The 22,001-nt window shown below is 51.6% G+C and overlaps 1 protein-coding gene across 10 annotated transcripts in view; it reads right to left on the bottom strand.

The window, feature by feature from the left end:
- The window catches only part of Cib4 (calcium and integrin binding family member 4), a 92,128-nt gene that overhangs the window by 23,266 nt on the left and 46,861 nt on the right, over positions 1 to 22,001 (bottom strand). For all 10 annotated transcript variants that reach the window (XR_011704320.1, XR_011704321.1, XM_071601428.1 and 7 more), the window contains one exon: positions 17,911 to 18,007. Coding sequence is in view for 8 of the 10 variants with exons in the window: in XM_071601428.1 (XP_071457529.1) it covers positions 17,911 to 18,007 (97 nt within the window). In the remaining 2 variants the exon portion in view is untranslated. The remainder of the gene's footprint in view (positions 1 to 17,910; positions 18,008 to 22,001) is intronic.

Below are 22,001 nucleotides of genomic sequence, written 5' to 3' on the forward strand. Positions count from 1 at the left end.
TTTCAGTTGGGCCACTGAAACTGTGGAAAGGGGGTATGTAGATAAGGGGGAACTACTGTATAAGCCAAGTGTAATGACAATAGCTAAGACAAGGCAGTGTCTGCTGAGCAGTAGGATCTGGGAAAAGGATCTGGAAGGAGAAACCAGAATACAGAGCCTAGAGCAGGAGCTGAGGCTGGTGCAGGAGGAAGGGAGACGTGGTAGGATTCTGGGGAGAAGCTCTCGGCAAGAGAATCAGAAGCAAGGTGAGATAGTGGACTCTCCTCCTGCCTCATGTTCCTCCAACTGTCGCCTCCCCTTCCAGGCAGCCCGTGTTTCACAGAATGGATGAATGTTAAGTAGGAGAGTGGGGCTGACCAGGACTCTGAAGCCCCTCGAAGGCCCAGATTGTTCTGTATGATTCTGAAATGCTCAGATTCTACTGAGCGTTATGGATTCTACTGGCTGATGGACCTGTTCCCCTGTAAGGGAGCCAGGGTGGGGGGCGGGGTGGTGGAAGGTGGGAACCCCCCTCCTCTGCGAGCCAGGCCCTGGAGGCATCTTCCCTAGCAGCTGAGCCTAGAAAAGGGACCCTCTCTGGGTTTCAGATGTTCAACCTTCCTGAAGTCTAAAACACAGAGAGGCCCTTGTGGGAACTGTCTCCTGGTGACAGATGGCCTGGCAGGGACAGGCTGAGGATGTGTCCTACCGGCAGCTGGAGTCAGATTGCTAATGGAACAAATAGGAGAAAGGCAGTAAAAAATGTTAAATATTATTAAACAGCCGTGGGCCCACGTGACCTGAGCCTGGCTCAGCTCCATCAGACCAGTCTCTCCCCAGGTCCCAGGCCCATGGGTACGAGCTACTGCCTTGAAGAACCTTCCAGAAAAGCCACCTGCCCTAGCACCTCTCCTATGTGGAGCTCAGGGAACTGCAGGCCTGAGTTTTCAGGGGGCTAGGCACTGCACTGTGGGAGGTTTGGGGTAAAAAATCGATCAAGCCGAGGCTCTGGAGTCAGGCCGACTCTTAAAAGTTAATATAACTACTTTATCTGACATCTATAAGATTTTGACTACTTTATAGAATCTCCAATTTTTATTAGTGCAAAAATAAAGAAAAAAAAAATAGAAAACCAGAAAGTTGATCGTCCCCTCACTTGGCTTTGCTTGCTTCTCAATATTGTTATAGGCAAAACAAAACTTACCTGTGTTCTGGATAAGGGTCTGTTCACATTTGCACATGACCATTTTAACATCTTGGGATCAATTCTACAATACATTACAGCATGTTTAACAGTATTCCAGATCCTGGGTAACAACAAGCTAAAAACAAATGGGTGCTTTGGGGCAGCTTATGGAGCCTCTCCGTTTCGCATCTGAAAAATGGGCAGAATCATAACTTTGCTCATGGGGTTTATGGGGATCAAATGAGATCATATCTGCAAAGCACCCAGTATGGGCAGACCCCCAGTAAAAAACCCCATCCCCACTTCACCTGCTTCCCTTCAGCATCACCAGCACCCCAGGCGCTGACAGAGCTGTGCATTTTGAACTCCCAAGCAAGGCTGTTGTCTGGGCCAAGGTGCTGCCAGGGGCTCACCCTGCCCGCTGATGGGTGGCAGAAATATAAATTCTGCCTCCTCAAGGTCAGCTGCTGACCCTGGCTAGAGGCATGGTTGACCTGGCAGGCTGATGTGGGTATCACCTCCATGTGAGGTGTCCAGGAGCCTCAAGGAGAGTGGCTCTGGTGAGAAGGGGGTTGTCACCAAACTGTGCATTTCCTCATGCTGCAGATGAGGGTAGAGGATCGCAGATGCCCACACGCTGGCGGTGTCTCTGAGCCCATAGAAGACTTTTCCCACAATTCAGATGAACCAACCATAGGCAATTTGGGTCAGGACCTTGGGTTGGACCCAGGAGTCTGTACATTCACAAGTTCCAGGTGGTCTTTGAGTGGCTGATCCTTAGTCAATACCAAAGTCCCCCATCAACCTCACAGTGCTGGGAAATGGCAGACAAGATGCTGGATGCCATAGGGTTGACTTCACAGGTGGCTCCTGTCCCCACCAAAACAAGGCCTCCTACCTAGCAAGGGAAGAGAATGGAGATGGGAGCTGTGGGGAGAGGTGGCATGGAGCACAGAGCGAATACCTGTCCCGAAAACAGTGGTTTCACCCAGACACCTGGCCTCCCTCTCCCCATGTAAAGGGCTGTGGCCAGGCCCTGCAGGGCCATCGCCTCTGACCCATGTGAGCCCACCCCTCCCACCTCTCCCTGCTGCTCACAGTCAATTCCACCTGTGACAAATGGTCTCTCCTACAAACATGTCCTTTAACTGTCTTCCTTCTTCCTTCCTTCCAATTTCTGACAGATTTATTTAGAAAATAAATAAATTTACTTCTGCTTCCTGCCTTCTAGTGAAAACCACTTCTCCTAGGGAACCCATTAAAGTGCTGGTGTTATGTGAGCAACTCTCTAGTTCAATGCTGTAGTTTTGCCATTTTATCTAATTACTAAGACAATGAGAGAAATATTGCTATTGACATTCTGAAGCCGCAGGCATGGGGGGGGCAGGTTCTTGTGAGTGGAAGGGCCCCTTTGCTCTGAGGAGGCTGGCCTGGAAGGAGGGGCCGGCTGCCAAGAGGGGGACATAGCAGGCTGGAGGGGAGAAGACAGATGGAGGGAGAGATGAGGGATGGATCTCTAAGACGGTGCGCTTCCTGGGACCCACCCAACCTCTCCTCAGCCTGCAGTGGTGCTGGCCGCAGTTCACGGAGTCCTTGGCAGGAGGGAATATCTGTGGACTTCAACAAAGGGACCAAAAGTTTTGTCTGGGTAAATACAAAGTGAAGAAGAGAAGCAGACTTGCCAGAGATGGAGGCAGAGGGACATAAGCAGCAAGAGCTCCCCATGCAGATCCCTGACAGTCCCCTGAAACAAAAGAGCAGGAGCCCCCGGCAGGGCCATGAACCCCCACAGGCCAGAATGGAGGCCAGGTGGCTCACAGCCATTGCGACTTAGGTTTGCTCTGAGGGCAGGAGGTTCCCAGGGTCATTTGGCCTCTGACTCTTAGTGTGAGGTGGTTTCTCTGTTTTAACGTTGTTGCATGGTGATCAGGGTGGGTTCTCAGGACTCAGGTGAGAAACTTAACAACAGTTTCTATGGTTTTCTTTGGAAAATACAAACAAAGTTCTGGATAGCCAATATAAAAGTCCTTTCAACACAAGGAATACCTGTTTTATAGGCAGTGAAAACAGAAGACAGGAATCACGGGAGGAAGCCGTCCACCAAGGCCAGCCCAGGCAATGGACATTCAGAGAGCTGCCCAGAGGGTTCCCCTACTGCTCACAGAAGCAGTTGGTTACTCGCTCCTGGTGTCCCCCACTGTGCACAAGAGTCTTGATGGCTTCAGACTGATTTGAGCTGTTCAGTGACATTACCCATCGTTTCCCATTAGTCCTTTCCCCCACCCGAGGAGTAAATATCTGCCCCTCCATTGTAAAGCCAAGGAGCAGGGAAGAAATAAGAGGAAAAGCAAGAATTTGACCCTAGGTGTGTCTGGCCCATACATCTAAGGAGCATATACTGGGAGAAACTTGTGTCACAATGGCCAAAGAGCACATGGAGGTGTTTGGCTTCTGGACCAGCTGGTGGGTCAGGCTGAGCGCCAAGGAATGTGCTTATGATCAGTGCTGGTGCCAGCCCACGGAGGACCAGAGTAGAAGTGGAAAATGTCCTGCAAATTGCTGCATTCAGGACAATGAGCATTTGAGCTGATTATCTGTTGCAGGAATGACATGAAGTTCTGCATCTCTTCCCCAGTGTGGCCCCAGCTGCACAGCAGTGCAGGTGACCAATACTGGGGCAGGCTACATACTCAGCAAGAGATGCTGAAAGAGCTCCCCCGGAGTTAGCTGCAGTGCCAGCAGTGCTGGGCCCTTGTCAGCACAGTGCTTCTGGGGACATTCTTATTGGATATTCTTATGGGAGGATGGAAAAATGGATTAGATGACAACACATACACAGTTGCCTATTGAAAACCGACATGTAAAGTGACCTTTGGCAGTGATGTCAACTTGGAGGGAGGTCTCTAGTGATGTGTCACAGGGCTCTATATTTTATTATTGATTTGAGTTAAGGACGCTTGAGAGTCCATGTTTTTCATTTTGTGCATTCTCCCCACCCCCCACCAAGCATCACTGTTTTCCTAAGTTTCCACACACTCAGTATAATTTTCATTTCAATGTTGCATAGTTCAAATTCCCAGAGTGGACTGCCCCCAAGGAGAACCTGGATATCTAAACTAAGAAAATAGTTTCAAAAAATGAAGAAAATTATACATGAGAATGTTTACTGCAAACAACCTTTTTATAGCAGCGAAATAAATAAATAAATAACCCCCTGGAAACAATGTTAATGTCCAGCAATGAGGGGATGGTTTAGTAAATCAGAACCCAATGCAATTATGCAACCATTAAAATGATAATTACACAGTTTATGTAGCAATGTGAAAAAAGCATTTGTTCCTGATGGAAAAAGCACAAAATAAAATTGTATCTATATATGTCTACAGTGTTATAAAATAAAGCTTGCCTAGGGAAAAAGATGGCAAAAGAAAATAGAAAATGAAAACTTAACATTAGAGTGGTGGGGTGCTAAGGAATTGCTTTTTAGAAACCATTTGAATGCTGACCTACTATTCGAACAATAAGTTAAAAGCAAGCAAAAAAAGAAAAGATGTGTGCTTGGGATGCAATATGCTAAGGAAGCAAACCAGCTTTTCTTCCTAGGGTCTCAGACAGGAGTTTTTACTTCTCTTTCCTGCTTCTCTCTCTGGAGTTGGACTCCCAGTTTCCAGATCCAGTCAGGACACAAGAGGAAAAGCAAGGATTTGATCCCACGTCTGACCCATGCTTCCAAGGAGTATGTTCCAGAAAGACCCGGTATCATAATGGAAAAAACCACCACCCCTGAGTGACTGTGTCCCTGCCACCCCAGCTAGTGGATGCTCTTCCCGTAAGGCCTTGCAGGAACCTGGGCTCTAGGAAGCTCGGTGAGAAAGAAGCTCAGTAGCACACAGGCCCAGTTCTTCTTGTGGTCTTTGTGTTGCAAGGCATCCAGGTCTGTACCTTTCCAAAAGATGTGGCTAAGGCTGGAGGACCAGTGAGCATTTCCACTGAGGCTTCCACAAGGTTCTAAGCCTCATTGGCCTGTGCTGCCTCCATCACTTGCCTGGGAAAGAGCAAGCAAGAGCAGCTGGCCAGATGGGGTGCTGCTTGTACAGGGAGGGAGCCCGTCCCTGCTCCAAGCAGTATGACAGCTGTTCCCTCCCTGACTGCCCCTGAAGGTGAGTGGCTCATGGGTACAGGAGAAAGGAGGGTCCTGCCTCTACAGGTCCTGGGGATGCTGGGAGCCAGATGAAGCAAGTGCTTCCAGCCATCTTTGCAGAGAAGCTGTTTCTCATCTGAGTTCTCAGCTGCCTGAGGAGTGGGATCCTGGCCACTGGTGTTTGCTTTAGTTCCTTTGACACAGGGTGGGCCCTGGAATTACTTCCCTCTGGTATTTGGCCTCAGGCAGAACTAGGAAGAAGGGTGACCCCTTTTCTAGAGCCCAGCTGGGCTCAGGACACAAAACACTCCAAAGATGGAAAGGCATTGATAATGTCTGCTTCTAGTCCTGGGCACGTGGGCCATGCCCACAGAGCCTGTTCCCAGTAGGACAGCAGCCAGTTCACACCGGGAGGCCTCCAGTGACAGGGAGCTTCTACTTTCTTGACTGAGCCTGCTTTCTCTATTTGGATATTTCCCTGAGGGTCACTTCTCCCATTCACCTGAGTGGTACCCTTGAGCCAAATCTAATTTCTCCTCTGTCCACCAGCAAATACAAAGAGGGTTATGGCCCCCCAAGTCCTTCTGCAAGTGGAACACCTCAGTTTCTCTGCCACCTTCCTGGTGTGAGGAATTGGGGTTCTTCCATCAGCCTAGTGACTATTCACCCCTCCTTCCCTGGAGCCCGCTGGTGGGAGGCTGGAGCTCGCACCCAGAGACTCTCATCAAGCACAGCCCTGCCTTCCTCAGATGCCATTCCTCCAGACATGTGCCCACTGTCCCATTCACCTTCCTGGAGCAAGTTGGTGTTGCCGTCTCTCCCTGCACACGGCCTTCATAAAAACACTCCGAAGCAGACAGAGCTGCTTCCCAATGAGAGTCATTAGGTCCATTTTTCAGATGGGGAAAACTGATGTCATCCACAACCTGCACATTCAAGTGCAGGCAATCCTGTCGAGCCCACAGAACTTCATGGGCTGCATCCTGGGGAGCTTTAGCCAATGCCAGATTTTGATGGGACCTATGGTCCTGGGAGGGGCTGAGGCCAGAGCAAGGAGGAGGGGAAGATCCCTGGAAAGTTCCCCCTGATTGGCCTGTCCCTCTGCACCTGGGTGAATGTCCCCCACCCCAGCTGTGTGCACAGTGGATACCAACAGCACCAGGCAGGCATCTCCCCTTCCCCCACGCTAGCGGCTAGGCCACCAGGAAGCCCTTCAAAGCTGCAAGTCCCTGTGGAGGCAGCAGCAGGCCTGAGGCCTGCAGAGGGTCAAAAACCCTGGGAACAGAGCCCTGGGCTGGCCCAGCCAGCACCTCGTTAGGAGGCCTGGAGGGGGGAGGGGGCACTTCAGGAACAATGTTGTTTATTTTTCTATTTTTAAACAAGTCTGAGGTCTCTGGGGGCGCAAATGAAGTTATCAGCAAAGACTTGAGTGGAATAAAGCCTCCAGCCAGCAGGCCGAGAAGGCCCTGGGGACCGGAGCTCTTGAAAAGCTGAGATGGGGCTTGTTTGTCTTATGCTCTGAGTGCAGGACTGTGACTGGGTGCTGCACTATTGTGTCCCCAGTCCTACCAGCCGGGCCCTTGGCTGCCTGTTCTCTAGGTGCTGCTGGGGAACTTCAGCAAGATGATCCCTCAAGTATGTCATGCACACAGGTCCTAGGAGGCTCCTCTGGAAGGAAGCCTGGGCTGGAGGGGTCCCAGGACCGCAGGCTGGCTCTGCCACCTTGGACTCTCCTTTCACCTGCAGGCCACCCTTCCTCATCCCTGTTGCAGGGAAATGCACGCGGTGGTGTGTGCCCGAGTGGAAGCGAGAGCTGTCCTTCCAGGAGGCCACACTGCCTCAGCTGTCCGGTGCTTCACAGCAGGATAACTGGCCCTGCTCTAGGGAGCCCTGAGGGAAAGCGGAACCGGAACCATAAAGGAAGCAATGAAGGCCAGGGCGAGAGGAGCCTCCGGGAAAGCAAGGAATGGGGTCAGGGGCAGGAGGGCTGGATCCCTGGTCCCTGGTCCTGGTTTGAGTTCTGGCCCTGGCCAGGTTCCAGCTGGGTGACTGTGGGTGAGTCACTTAGTCACCTCTGTGCCCGAATTTTCCCCTCCCAGAATTGCAGAGCTAATTCCCAGGTTGACCGGAGGGTCCAGTCAGATGTGGCACGTGAGGGAGGAGGTGGGAATGGTCAAGCTCTAAACAAGTAAAGACAAAACGCCTCTCCAGCTCCTGCCCCCACCCAACGTGAAACATGGACTGAGTCATCGATTGGACCCAATGACTGCAGAGTGGGCAGTTCTACCCATCACCCCCTGCAGCAGGCCCAGGCTGCACAGGCTGCAAGGTACAGAATCCCCCGTCCCAGGCTGCACGGAGCAGGGGTGATCCTGAGCAGGCTGCTCCACACGCTCCCAGCTTAGAGCGCAGGCCACCATGCCCCGTCCTGGGGTCCAGGCAGAGAGTCAAGACCAGTAAAGAGGCAGCATTGGCCCCCGGCCTTGCAGCCAGCAGACCAGAAAAGTAAAGCTAGAGTCCAGAGCGCTGCCTCACCTTCCCAGGTGTTCCTAACTACCTGTGTGGAAGGTGTTGTCACACCCATTTGAAGAAACTGAGGCCCCAAGAAGAGCACTACATGCCCAGGATGGTGGGGTGCCGTGGAGAGGCCAAGGCTGAAGGCCAGATCCCAACCCTCCACCGCTGCGTGCTCAGCCCGGCACTGAGACTGCCTCCTACATCACTGAGCTTTTTCTGAAACAAACCTCTTCTTAATTCTTTGGCTGAATGTCTAAATAAGGATTTTTGCCAATTCTGAGCCCTGCTAACTGATGAAGTTGTCAGAAAAAGATCTAATGATGCTTGAAAATGCAAGGAGGGAGCCAGCTGCCAAATTGCCCTCACAGCTCTGACTCGGCATCAGGGAGCCGGGACCCTCCCACAGGGCGGGAGGTTGGGGTGGGTTGGGGGGCTGAGCGCTGCCGAGTTCCATCAGCTGTGGGCCGGATGAGTTGCTTAACCCCTTTGATCTGCTTCCCAGATGTAAATGAGGATAACAACTCCCTCCTTGCACAGTTACCTTGAGGATTAAATGAGATGATGTATGGGTGACATCCTGCACAGCGCCAGGCACAGTCACACTTTCAGGGCTGCTGGGAGCAGAGCGGAGGCAGCCAGCTGGCCTGGGCTCTGCTGAAAGGACCGCAGCCCTGCAGCCCTGGGTGAGCAAAGAGCTGAGCTTGCCCGCTCCATCTGGGGGGGGTCTGGATCTCTGATCAGCCCCCAGTATTTATTTATCTCAGAGATCCAGCTGCTTCTCTCTGATGGGTGAAGGGCTCAGTGACCTCAGGCCCTGGAGGTGGGGCCTGGGGGTGGGAGCCTGGGAGACCAGGCTGGGCCCTTTGTTCTCTCTTCTTTCTCAGTGGAACATTTGTTCCACTCTGGAGTCTGGGCACTAGGGGTGGGGCCTGGCTTGGGGACTTGGGAATCGGACAATTCCCAGGCCTGCTGCAGGAGCCAGGAAGGCTGGGTGCTGGGAGCAGGAGGGGTCCTGCAGATCTTCAGGCCACCCAGCACGGGGACACACATGTGTGTTCTGCTGCCTGAGGATGGGTCCTGCAGGGCCTGTCACCGTCACCAACCACCCAGGCTGTCAGCAACTCCCCATTCTTCGTTCTGCCTTTGACACATACATGTTTGCACGTGTGTCATCTGCTTGGTGGCCTCAATTCAGTCTCCCCTAGAAGATGGAGAAGAGCAAATAGAAGTCTGGGGTTCGAGAGTGTTTTTGCAACTGTTCGGCCTTGGGCCGTGCCTTTGACTTTTTAGAGTCTCAGTTTCCTGGCCTGTAGAATGGGAAAACACTTCTGTGTGCCTCACAGATGCTGTGAGATCAGATGAGGCAGCGTGAGAGCAACCTGTGACCAGGAAGCATGTGACTCAGGGCAGGGGACATTTGGGGCTGGAAATGAACTAATGCATCCATTCAATCTGCTGCTTTTTTTAGCAAACAGGGGAGAATATCTAAGGGAGAGAGGAGGGGGCGCTGGGCAGTGGCCTAAATACAGCCTGAGGATTATCACGGGGCCCAGCTGTCCCTGCCTGGGCTGTGGGTGATCAGAGATTCCCCTACCGGCTGCCTCTGGCACGGTTCTCTGCCCTGGCTCAGCTTAGTGCGCCCAGAGGGCTGCCCTGGGCCCCTGGGAGTTAGGGGGTCAGGTCAGCTCTTCATCAAGGGCCAAACCTCAGACGTGGCATTTCCTCAGGATGTAGAAGGAGTTCAGAGGGCAGAGTGTGGATACAGCCTGGGGGTGGGGCAGGGCCTGGGTTCAGACCTTGGCTCGGCCTCTGACTGGCCCTTTTACTCTGAATGGCCCATCTGCAGGCTTTGGCCTCTTCTTTTTGAAGGCCTGTCTACACATGGGAGGTACAGTGAAGGGGTGGCCATGACAAAGCTGTGACTAAGTTGATCCTTAAAGGAATCAGGAAGACCCCTGGCACCCAGGTGCTGCCTTCTCCCTACCCTCCTTTCCCAGATGAACAGAGACAGGAGGATTCAGACTCTTCAGATGTGCCATCTCCCATGGCACAGAGTTTCGGGAACCCCTTCCAGCCTGCAGCTCTGCAGGATGAAGCAGGACTGTCATCTATGATAGCACTTTTCACTGGGCCAGCGATCAGGGTCTTTCCTGGGGACAGGGGTCTGGCTGAACCGGTCGCTGTGAGGAAGTCTATATGTGGGTGCTTGGAGCACCCAGCACTGGCCTGGGCCATGGCCTGGCCTCAGGATAGCACAAGGAAGTCCTTCCTGATCCTGCCAAGATATGCCTGGCCCCAGGGAGCCTCTCAGCCCCATAAGAAGTGGGAAGGAGACCCTGACTCAGTGCACCTGAGGTGTCTCTAGGAGGGACCAGATTCACCAAGGAGCCTCAGTGAACCCATGGACAGGCCCCAGCTTTTGGCCCTAAGGTCCAGAATCTGAGCTCTGCAAAACCGCTGGGTGATTCTCCTGTTCCTTACCCAGAATTTCCTTAGAAGAGCCCTGTAAGACTCCACGACCCTACTCAGTGTACAATCTGCTGCAAATACACAATAACCCCTTCTAGGTGAGCAGATAAGAACCAAGTTCAAGTGCCTCTATTCACTGGACGTTCTCCACAAAACATCTCTTTTCCATGATATTTTCTCTTGGGCAAAGAAAGTGAAGGGAAGAGCGGTGACAAATCCCCAGGGTCCTTGTGCAGGTCCTGCCTGAGGCTGAGGGAAGCTCCCTAGCAGCCTAGCTCCTGGGCATCCCGTGTGGGGATGGGAACGAGGCCCACACAGGAGCTGGCCTCTGAGGATGCCAGTCAAGTGGGATGCTAGGGAGCCTGGGAGCCGGGAGCAGAAGAGTTTGGGGGCCACTGTTGAGGGTACAGAAGATTCTGAGAGGATGACTGTGAGGAGAGGGGGTTTTGTAATGTTTACCGTACACCAGAAACCATGACACTTGCAGGTGACCTCACTCTCCTCTGACAAGCATGAAAATGAAAACAAAGGAATTTCTTGAGGCATAACCCACAGATACAGAGACCATAGGAGGGGACAACAGCAGTAGCACAGTGACACACTTGGGAAGCAGATGGACAGGTGACAAGTGACCAGCAGAGGTGAGAAAGCAGGACCCTGAGCCCACACTGGGGAAGGGTGACATCGACCTCAGGTACACCCTGGAATCCTCTACAGATTTGGAACGGGTGTCCCTAGCCCGGAGCACTGGAAATAGAGGCTGGCCACCAGGAGGGCTGGTGGCAAGTGTTTCGAGGCAGTGGGAGTCCTAGAGCTCCCGCCACCAAGCCCTTCTGGAGTGGGGAGGGCTTTTCTCTGGGGAGAGCATAATAGTGACTTTCTACCCTGGGGGATATTCGACGCAGCTGAGAACTGGGGATTGAATAAATAAATGGATGCTGAACTTTCAGACACCTCCGGCCCTTTTTCTGGACTTGGCTCTAGGATGCTGGCATGCAGAACATCACTCCTGGTGTTTCTAGGGAATCCTCAAGAAATGGCCCTCAGCTCACTGCACTTTGAAGCAGCTTTTTAAAGGGCAACCATTCCCCACTCTCGATTATGAGATATCCAAGGAAGGCTCAGACATGAAAGCCAAGGAGCCCAGGAAGCAAGTGGGTAAAGCACCTTGAAGGAGGCCTGGAGAGCATATTGAACCCAGGAAAAAGGGAAGGATGCTGTTCAAAAGAGGCCAATCCAGAGAAGAGGGATGAGCTCTTGGAAGTTCAATGCATGATGGCAGAACTGAAAAGGCCACTTAGATGTGACAATAAGGTGGGAGGATCTCCCAGAACAAAAGAGCAGAGAGATGATTAAAAACTGGAGACAAGAGATCAAAAATAAAAATAAAGGATGTACCACATCAGGATATTAGAGTTCCAGAAAGATAAAACAGAGAAGATGGGAGGGAGAGAATTATCCAGGAAGTTACTAAAGGAAATATCCCTAAACTGAAGGATTTGGGTTTCCAGAGAGAATGAGTCATCTGCGTGCCTCACACACAGGGAAAAAGACCCACACGAAGGAATACTGTTGCCAATTCCAGAATACTGGAATCAAAGAGAAAAGCCTGCAAGTTTCCAGAGAGAGGGGGTAGGGTGGGGAGAAGGTCATATACAAAAAAAAAAAAATCAAGAAACAAAAAGGTTCTGAATTTCTCAGGAACAATAGTGAAAGCTAAAATGCAGTCGTGATGCTTTCCAAATTCTGAAGAAAAGTGACATTCAACCCCAAATTCAACTCCATCTAAACTTTCTCAGTCAAGTGTCAAAGGAGAATAAAAACATTTTCAGATATGTGAGGTGCTGAAATATTTACCTCCATTACCCTTTATCTGAAAGCTACTAAAGGATGTACTCCACCAAAACAAGAGGAGTAAAGGGAGAGAGGAAAACAATAAATGCAAGATCCCTGGGAGAGGTGAAAACAACCTGAGATAGTCGGGAAAGGAGATCCCAGGATAATAACATACTCCAGGCTCAGAGGGAAACCACATCCTGATTAGAACCAGTTGGAAGACTCCAAGAGAAATTTCTCTAAGAAAATGAACTGTATAGAAAACTTCTCCCTATGAATGCTATTGGAGGAGGTTTAGACAGTTGAAGAGGTTTGGTGTTGACGTTAGTATTTGTACATAAAAAAACTCAGCAAAAATAATTATTATATCCAGAAAGAGAAGGTAAACAGTTTATTTCATGGCCCAGCTCTGAACACTGTATGCAATCATAATAATGTAAACACTTGGTATGTTTTGTCTCCCTGATCTCATAGGAGTTTAATTTCCAAAGTTTTATGTTAATGGTATTGAGAGGGTAGACTCTTGATCCCATTCTGGTATTTAGAGGTTGGGCCTTTGGGAACTGAGTAGATAAGATAAAATCATTAAGCCCCCATGATTGTATCCTGGGGGCTTTACAAGGAGAGGGAGAAAGACTTCACAGACATAAACATACACATGTGCTCTCACCAGGATGGGATATAGTAAAGGGGGGGCCTTGCCAGAATCTATGCCATACCATTTAGACTTACAGCCTCCAACACTGAACTCTTTTCTCTATAAGTAGCCTCCTCAAGTATTTAAATTTTGTTATAGTAACAAAAAGCTGACAAATACAATACTGAATGTTGCTGTACTCCAAATTATCATATAACAGCGGGAGGTTATGGGAATGGGTAACTATGTGAAGGATGGGCATAGGGGGAGGTGAAAGAGCTAAATACCTTCTCTAGGGGAAAGTCAAAGGCTGAACTATCAGAAATAAAAAAAAAAAAAGTAATAAGGTTGTTTCCTTTGGAGATATAGAGTAAACACCAAGAGAATCAGGTAAGAGCTGAAATGGTTGCCTAACGGAAGGGGATATGGAACAACCCTCAGAGGGCACCTCAACTCCCAGCGTGCATAAATAATTTTGATTTAAAAACTGAAACAAAAAATTAAAATTAAATTTAAAAAGATACGATCATTCCTATGCCCCCTGTTTTGGCCATTTCTTGAGTTCTGAATAAATATGAGGACTTTCTGATGTGTTTCAGTCTTTCGAGTGAGTTCTTTGCAGCTATTCTAGACAGACAGGCCCCAGTTCAGTAGGGCTCAGAAAAGGGGAGAAATAGAAACAGAGGTGGAGCTAAAGCCCTAGAAGCCACACCTGGCTCCTCTTCCTACACCTGGGGCAGGCTTCCTAACCTCTCGGTGCCTGGACAGGGTTGGTCCTGGGATAACTAGTAGGTCAGGGCCAAGACCATCAGCTCGCCAGAACCTGAGGTGGGAGCTGGAAGGGGCAGGAGAAGGAACTGGCCTGGTCAGTGTGCAGCCTCCTCTTCACCGGCTCTAAACGTGAGGGCTTCCTCAGGCCTGCACTGGCCATCACGGTGGACACAAAGACACTCTGGGCCTGGAAACTCGAAACCTGAGTCACACCATGCCACACTCATCGTGTTTATAGAAAGCAAGATCATTATTTACAGGAACAGAAACATTGCGCTAATTGACTTTTAAAGACGTCAAATTCAGCAGACAAAAAGAACACCAAACTGTGTGGAAAAGGTTGTGGTCCCCGCCACCCTCTGTACCCAGGACCTTCTCTCACCTGGCTGTCCACGGACCCACAGACCCTCCTGACATTAACAAGCCCACTTTTTCCACGGAGGAACCCAAGTTAAGAAAATAAAACTTTCTTCCCAGACCACACAAACCCCTGAGCCAAGTTATATCAGTCCCTGGAGATCCCTGGGGCCCCGTTCCCCATGCCTATTCCAAGGAAGGGTTCTGGGCAATGTGAGTCACACAGCTCCGTCCCTGGGACGCAGAGGACACCCACCCACTCCGGCCCCCACCTTCTAGCAAGCCTCTCTTGCTTCTTTGGGGAAGCAAGCTTTCTGCTTAGTCCAGGATTAGAAAGATGCAGAGGGGAACATTAGTTGTAGGTTTAAGTTGCCCTAAACTAGTCTTAGGGACCGCAACCAGGTCAGTGATGAAGCTGTTAACAATTGGTGACAAAGGGAGAAAAATACAAACAAAAAAGAGATGCATTTGGAATGAATCGTTCTTATTTCTGGGGTGAGATGCTTCTTACATTTTTGTTTTAAAATGAATATTTTTAAAAAATGAAATAATGGTGATGGTGGGTAACATATTATTTTTTTTAGTGTCCTTGGCAAAATTGAAGGTTGGTATTTCTAGTCCCTCCTCGAAATAAAACTTTTTTTTTTTAAAGTAAAATGTCAGGGACACACTGTGGTAAATGACAAAGAGAATAAGACCAAGCCCCAGAGGCAGAACCACACACTCCAAGGGTGAGAAGGGTCCTGAGGCATCTCGTCCCATCTCCGTTTGGTACAAGTATGTGCCTGAACCTCCCTGCCAAGGGACTGACTGGCCTTCTTTGGTTCTCTTCAGTGACAGGGAGCTCACTCCCTCTGCACAGCTCTGGTGGTTACAAAGTGTCCCTTGCATAGCTGAGAAACCTGCATCATGCTGGGACCTGGACCAATGCCTGAGGCCTAGAGGAGGCCTCTCCTCCTCCAAGGGCAGCCTGCAGTAACACCCACCCTGCCCACCCAGTCTTCCTGGGCTGGCATCTGCTTGCTCCTTTGATCCCTGTACCCCAGTCATTCCTCTTATGGAACATCTTGGACTAACAAGTGAATTCAAGCCCAGTTTCTCCACTCCTGGCCCATGCCTGGCCCCCCAGTTCTCAAGATGTGGCAGTGGCTTGGGGTCCTCAATTCATGAGACAACTCTGGCTGCTCCAGACCATCTGCGAAAGCAACAGATAAACCACAGTGGGGGAGGGGGAAAGCAACATACAAAAAAAGTCCATTCAATCCCACTCGTTATCAGCATATCTGCTTAGAAAAAAGTCCAGAAGGAAATAAGCCAAAATAGCCATGGCCACCATCCCTTGAGGTGAGTTAATGGATGACTTTTATCTCATTTTTTGCTTTGCTGTGTTTTCCAGTTTTTCTACAACAAGCGTTATAAAGTAGAATAAAATAATGTCCACTTAGAGGTTCAAATTTAAAAAGTAAAGTTAAAATCCTGTAGCCCAGGACCCAACTTCTCAATTTCTCTCCAATGAACAAAGTTGGGGAGGGGGGCTGGTGCTCCAGAAAAAGGCTCTGGGCCCAGCCCTGTGGGGACGACCTTGCCCCATCTGCCCTTCTCCAGCCTTGCGGTCCTCCACCCTCCATGGGCTCCCGACCCTGGCCTGAGGGAGGAGTGGGTGAGGAGCGTGAAGGAGATGTAAAGACAAGGCTCGTCCTGCCCCTGCAGGTCTCCTGCTTAGCACATGGTGGACTTGCCGAGGAAGTGTAACGTCCATGGAACGTCATAGACCCAGCCCTCCTGACCCTAGGCCAGGGCTCGCTCCTTTGGGGGCACAGAACAGAGTCTCTGGGCCACACTGGGACAAGACTATTGCTGGACCAGGGTCTGCTGAAGTGAGTCAGCCGCCAGGACAGGTCTTTCTCCCGGGACCCCAAGGCACAAGGTCAATGCTTCACCAAGGCCCAAGTAGAAGTGGAGGCTCCCGGGTCAGAGTCCTGCCTGCTTCCCCATGAGCAGAGGTGGCCTTGGGTCTGTCCTCCTGTGGCCACAGGTGAGTCATCCTTCTGGGGCCTCAGGTTTCCATGGGTAAAATTAGGGTGGGGAGCACCCTGTGTTCAGTGGACAGTGGCTGGACTGGGTCGACTTGGAGTTTCTTTCCAGTCTTAATATTCAGGTGATGGTGGAAACAGAGCCTGGCACTGACCCATCGGGTGGGCAGATGCTTGCTCTCCAGTCCTGCCTCTCTGGTGGCCCTGAGCCCCAGGTCCTAGCAGATGTCCAGGTCTAACTCATGGTGCTAGACATGGGTGTCGAGCACAGGTGTGTGGGAGTGGGGTTGTGGAATTGAGTATGGGGTGCCCCAAAGATGCACGTCCTGTTTCGTTTCTGGTGTACGCACATTCTTCAGTGGTTTGGCTTTTCTGGGGATTCTAAGTTTCACTTCACCCCAGCTTTTCCCAGCTACCCCCCAACTATCCCCTCTTTCTCAGTTCTTTGAACTTCTCCATTCCGACCTCCGTTTGAATCTCCAGTTTTGTGTTCTTCTATCTCTGTCTCTGTCCTAGAGCCAGGCCTGTCACTTAGGAGCCTGAGTGTAGTCATTGGCTGAATGACTACGTGTGTCCCCACTCCACGTCCTTCTTTCAGGAGCCAGCTTACTGTTCCTGGGTCCCAGCACCCTCAGCAATCAGAACCTGTGTCGTTCCAGACAGAAAGGGAGATGGGCTCTCATTGTACAATGACAAACTCAAATCATTATTCTGCCAAGATCCGAATGACAAATTGGGAAGTCCGAGAGCGCTGTGATTTGTTAACCTGCCATCGCTTCTCGCAAGGCACATGTTTTAATTAAATCCCAGGAGTGATTTGGGAGTCCTTCTACTGTGCCCCCTGGGGCTCCACTGGGCTGCCCTGGGGAAAGAGTAGGGCCTCTTTGTAATGGAGACGAAGGCTCCAAAAATTGTTCCTAAAGGATTGGGAGGTGGGGCGAGTGCTGGCAGCTCCTGCAAACACTGCCAGCCGGGGTGCAAGGAGCCTTAGCAGCACTTGGAGACTCCCAGCCACCCCACCACTCCACCATTTTATACGTGAGGAAACCAAGACCCAGGGAAGTGCTTTGCCTAGGATGCACCCATAGCAAGGGCTGTGTGTGTGTGTGTGTGTGTGTGTGTGTGTGTGTGTGTTCATCCTGGGTGTATGAAATGTAGGATTCAGCCCAGGAAAAGTGGGGAAAGTCAGAAGAGGGTATGACTCACCCCTTTATTTAATAGGAACCTCTGGCTCAGGGAGGATGACTAAGTTGAGGGAGAGAAGCAGAGGGTGGCAAGAGCAAAAATGCCAATGTCCTCCTTTTCTCTAGTCACACCTGGAGAGGGAAGTAGTCTGATGGGGAGGTCAATCCTGGCTCCAAGTTTTGCTCTCCTGTCTTTTGAGGGAAGAACCTGAGAAAATTCTTGATTCCTCCAGAAAAGCCCTAGTCCACTGCAGTGGCCTGAGCAGAAAAGGAGAAGGGCTGGGCAGCGCTGGGCAGAGGGCCTGAGGTGGTACCTGGGCTGCCCAAGGCCTCACAGTCCTGCATAGATCCCGATCTGCCCACTCACCCCACTTGGGGGCACAAAGGATAGCCAAGGGAAATTGCTGGTGCGGGGGTCAAGACCACAAGGGGTGGGGCGGGAGCTGAGGCTTTTAGGGAATCCCGGACAGGCCTGGAGGTTGGTGAGCAGGGCCAGCCAGAGCCTCCAGCAGAGGCCACCACCTTCCAACTGTGGGACTTGGCAGGTCTCACATTCTGTCTGACTCATCTGAGACATGACAAGGTCAGCACCCCGGTCCCACTCCAGGGCTGATGAGGTGGGGAGCATAGGTGCAGGTGAGACGTGTTTGGAAGCCACATCCTGCTGGGCCCTCTGCCTGGAGATCCCACAGCCCCTCAAGCAAGGCTGCCAGCTGACCCTAGCATCAAGGGCCATCTTGCCCCCCGCCCACTTCAGTCCCTCAGAGGTCCCTGTGACACCACCTCCCTCCTGGACTCACCCTCAGGGCCGGCAGGGAGCTGACCTGGTCCATGGTCAGTGTGGCCTCTTTGTAGTACTTGCCTGCAGGGCAGAGCTTCAAGAAGGTGTCATGGATACTGGAGAGAGAGAGGTGACAGGCATGTGACCATTGGGCAGAAAAGGCAATTAGCAGGCCCCCTCCTGTCTCCTTGCTCTCTGGGAGAAGTGACATAGAAAGGGCAGCAATGGATCTTTCCATCCCAGAGACACCTCTGAGCCCACCCATGTGCCCAGCATGTCTTTGGGGGTGTTAGCTGAGCAGAGCATGAGGGAAGGTGAGCCGTAGTGTTCTGCGACCCGGGACACACTCCGCAGTGTTAGTTCTGGTGGGCCTTCTGTTATGACTTGGTCTAGTCCCTCAGGTAGAGATGAAGACACCAGGGTCCCCTTCTTCTGGCCATCGCCCACCCCATCCTCAGCATATGATGGGCATGGGCAGGCCAGGGGTAGAACCTGTCAGCCACACAGCACACAAGCCCACTGGGTGGCAAGCACCAGACCACAGCATAGATCGTCCCTATCACCCACCTCTCTGTATGTAGGCCCCAGGCCAGTCCAGGGGACTTTGCTTGTAGGTGACAGGCAGAGGGTGAAGCGGAACTCTGCCCTAGGCTAAGAGAGGATGACCCCTGGTCCTTTGTCCCTCTCACCCCATCCTGGACCATTAGTCCTCATCACTAAGCAGGCCCTTGGGCCTGTAGGAACAGTGATCAAGGCAGCTTATAGAGAGAAAAGGGTAGCAGCCTGGACCCAGGAGGACTGGACACCAGATCCTGCACTGCCCCAGTAGGACTGTGTGACCTGGGGCAACTTACTTAACCCTTCTGAGCCTTAGCTTCATCTTCTGGAAAAGGGACAATTAATCACCTCTTTCAAGGGCTATGGTGCACATTCAATGTGAATGAGAGGAAGGGCTAGGGCTGTGTGTGTGGTAGACGGGGAAACCACAGGCTGCTTAAAAACACATTCTCTATAGCCAGACAGACCTAAGTTCAAATCCTGACTCTGCCACTTTATAGCTCTGAGAGCTTGAGGAAGCTTCTGGACCCACCTGAGCCTCTGTCTCCTCATCTCTTCATTGGGGTAAGGAGTTCCCCTCCCACATTTATAGGGATTGATGGGAGAGGTATGTGGAATGTCAGCCTCGCACCTGGCACCTGAGGGGGCCTGCGGTACATGGGGCCTCAGAGGAGACCCTGAGCCATCTGCTGCCCATCTGTGTTCTTTTCCTGTTCTCCAGGTGTCCCCATGCCCTCTGGCCATACAGAACCCCCAATTAGACTGTGATAATAGGAGCCATCTAGCCCAAGCTGGGCCTGGTCTCTGGACTCCCTTATGGTCCCTTTGTGCTTCAAAATTACCCTTCTCTCCTCTACTTCTTTCCTGTTCCTCTCCTCTCCCAGTACATTTCTGATCTCACCTGAGTGCTAGGAGACAAGTAATCTGAGCAGACGAATTCACACCCAGGAGTGAGTGACCGATAGCCCCCTCATGACATTCCTGGGGCACACGGTTTATAAACTCAAATGAACCTTTGATCGGTGGGACTTAGGACACATGACCAAGTGAAGAATTTGGAGAGTTATTTTATGGAGATTCAGGGGGGAGAGCAGGAGGCCTTCCCAGGACCCACCAGAAGGGGAACACGGAGCCACCTCTGCCCTCCTCCAGCCACTCCTCTGTCACAGCTTACTGAACAGAAAAGCATCCTCTAGATCCTGTACCAATTGCTCCCCCTCACCCCCCACTTCCTTACCCCCTGGCTTCTAGCAGGCATTGGACCAAGAGAAACCCCAGCAGAGGTTGGGAGGTGGGAAAGAGAGGTCAGGATTCATCCTCCCCTCCCTCCCAGCCTCAACCCTACTCTGGCTGTATCCATGTTCCTTCTGCCAAGGACCAAGTGACCAGTTGCCACTACTCTAAGTCCTCGGCTGGGTGCCTCAGGCCCAGGGGTGGTGATGGCTAGTGTCTGGATGTCAACTCCACCTCCAAAAGGCACCTTAAATCATCCTCGAAACCTTCATCCAGGTGCCACCTGCTCCTGCTGGGGTCCTGACAGACGAGGCAGGCAGACCCATTCGGATCCTCTCCCACCGGCTGTGTGACCAGAGGTGAGTTTTGGGAACTCTCTGGGCAGACAGATGTTCCAAGCTTGACTGCAGTGGTGAGGCGGTCTCCTTCAATGGCTTTGGGCTGACTCTGGGGAGGGCCTGACAAGTGGAGCTGGGGCAGGGCTGTGAGTATCTGTGGAGAGCATCCTGCTCCTGCTGACCTTGCAAGGGACCCTGAGCCATGACCAGAGGCTCTGCCCAAGTTTGGGAGGGAGCTGAAAAGCAGGGTGTCAGACTGAGAGACACTCTCCTCAAATGAGTTGGAACAAGAGGTGGGTGGCCAGGTCAACAAGGAGGGAAGGACAGCCATCACTGCTGGGACCCTAGTGGCCTCTAAGGGACAGGGGCAGTGGGAGAGGTAGGCTTCTGTCAAAAGGAGTATTTTGATGCTGGTATTGTTAGAATTGCCAGTGTGGGGTGATAATAAAAAGCAGGCCAACTTTCAGTAAGTTTTACTAATTAAAAATAAACTCCCCCCTGTGACCCTGCAGGTTCCAACTGCACTCAGAGCGACGGCTCCCACACTCCCCAGCGTGGGGTGCAGCTTGGGGTGCCCACAGCACTGCCAACCCTCATGGAGGTTTCTCATTTTGCATGTCAATCTTGCAAGGCAGGGACGATTATTTCCTTTACAGATGAGGAAACAGAAGGCCAAGGAGGTAAAATCATTTGCCTAAGGTCATATGGTGGAAAGGCCAGGGCTGCTACTCCAAAATGTTTTCTTCCCAGGAGCCCAGAGAAGGGGGCATGGGATGGACCACTGAAGGAAAGAGAAGGGGCCCACTGCCATGGGCCTCCGTGCTTAATGTGCTAGGCACCCTCGAACACACCGCCTCATTGAATCTCCCAAAAGACCCATGTGGGAGCAGCGTACAGGTTAAAAATCCCATGGGTGGGTAAACAGAGGATGCACAGAGGATGCACAGCCCAAGGTCATACAACTGGGAAGATACAGAGGGGAGCTGGGCCCTCCAGCTGCTCTGTTCACCTCCAAAGGATCCACCCTCTCTCCCCAGGTGAGAGGCTCCTGGGATGGGAGGACTGGAGAGAGGGCCCTGAGCCCCTTCAGGCCTTCCCAGGCTGCCACATGGGCTGGCTGCCCACGGATGAATCGCGGCTGCATCTCAGCTGCCACAAAATGTTCTTCTCCTCCAAATATGGATCAGCCTGCTCCAAATGGAACTCTGAATTAATCACTAATGGACTCAGAAGTCAAAGCCATTTGAAAAACTCACACATTCAGCCTGCCAGCGGTCAAGCAGCCCAGGCGGGGCTCCCTCCGCACTTAGCTCAGAGGCAGGGAAGGGCTGTCTGCGGCTCAGGGGCTGGCTCCACCGCTGGCCCTCCATGTGACCTTGACCACTGAGCCCCTCAGGCCTCAGTTTCCCCTCAATACAATGAAAGTGACACCGTGACAGACGCCCCTCTCCCTCGCGCTCCCTCCAGTTTCGGCATCTATGGCTCTCAGTTTCTGGACCACCCTCTTGCCTCTGAGACCCTTAGTTTAGTATTTCTCAATGTGGTCCCTCTTAGACTCATGGAGGGAGCTTGTAAAAGGATCCAAGCCCACCAGCCTCCAAGATTCTCATTCCAGGCCAGCACAGAGCCCAAGCATCTGCAGATTCTATAAGCTTCCCAGGGTTTACTGTGCCTGCAAGACCAAGAACACAGATTCATTCAGCTCGAGCCCCAATTTCCTCTTCTCTGGTCCTTCCCTGGGCTCAATTCTCTGGGCTTCTCCCCACCCCATAGATCAACAGTTCCTTGATCTGTGGTACAGCTTGCAGATACTTGATAAATGGCCCTTCTTTAGCCTAAAAATGTGGCTTTTAGTCCCCCCATCTGCTATTTCCAAGCTGTGTGTACTTGGGCAAGTCTCTGCTTCTCTGAGCCACTGTGCAGAAAGGAATACCATGATAATAGCGGCTGCCACTCAGTGATGAGCCTTGTGCAGGCCTTG

Source organism: Marmota flaviventris, chromosome 14, assembly GCF_047511675.1.
Source record: "Marmota flaviventris isolate mMarFla1 chromosome 14, mMarFla1.hap1, whole genome shotgun sequence".
Classification (NCBI taxonomy): domain Eukaryota; kingdom Metazoa; phylum Chordata; class Mammalia; order Rodentia; family Sciuridae; genus Marmota; species Marmota flaviventris.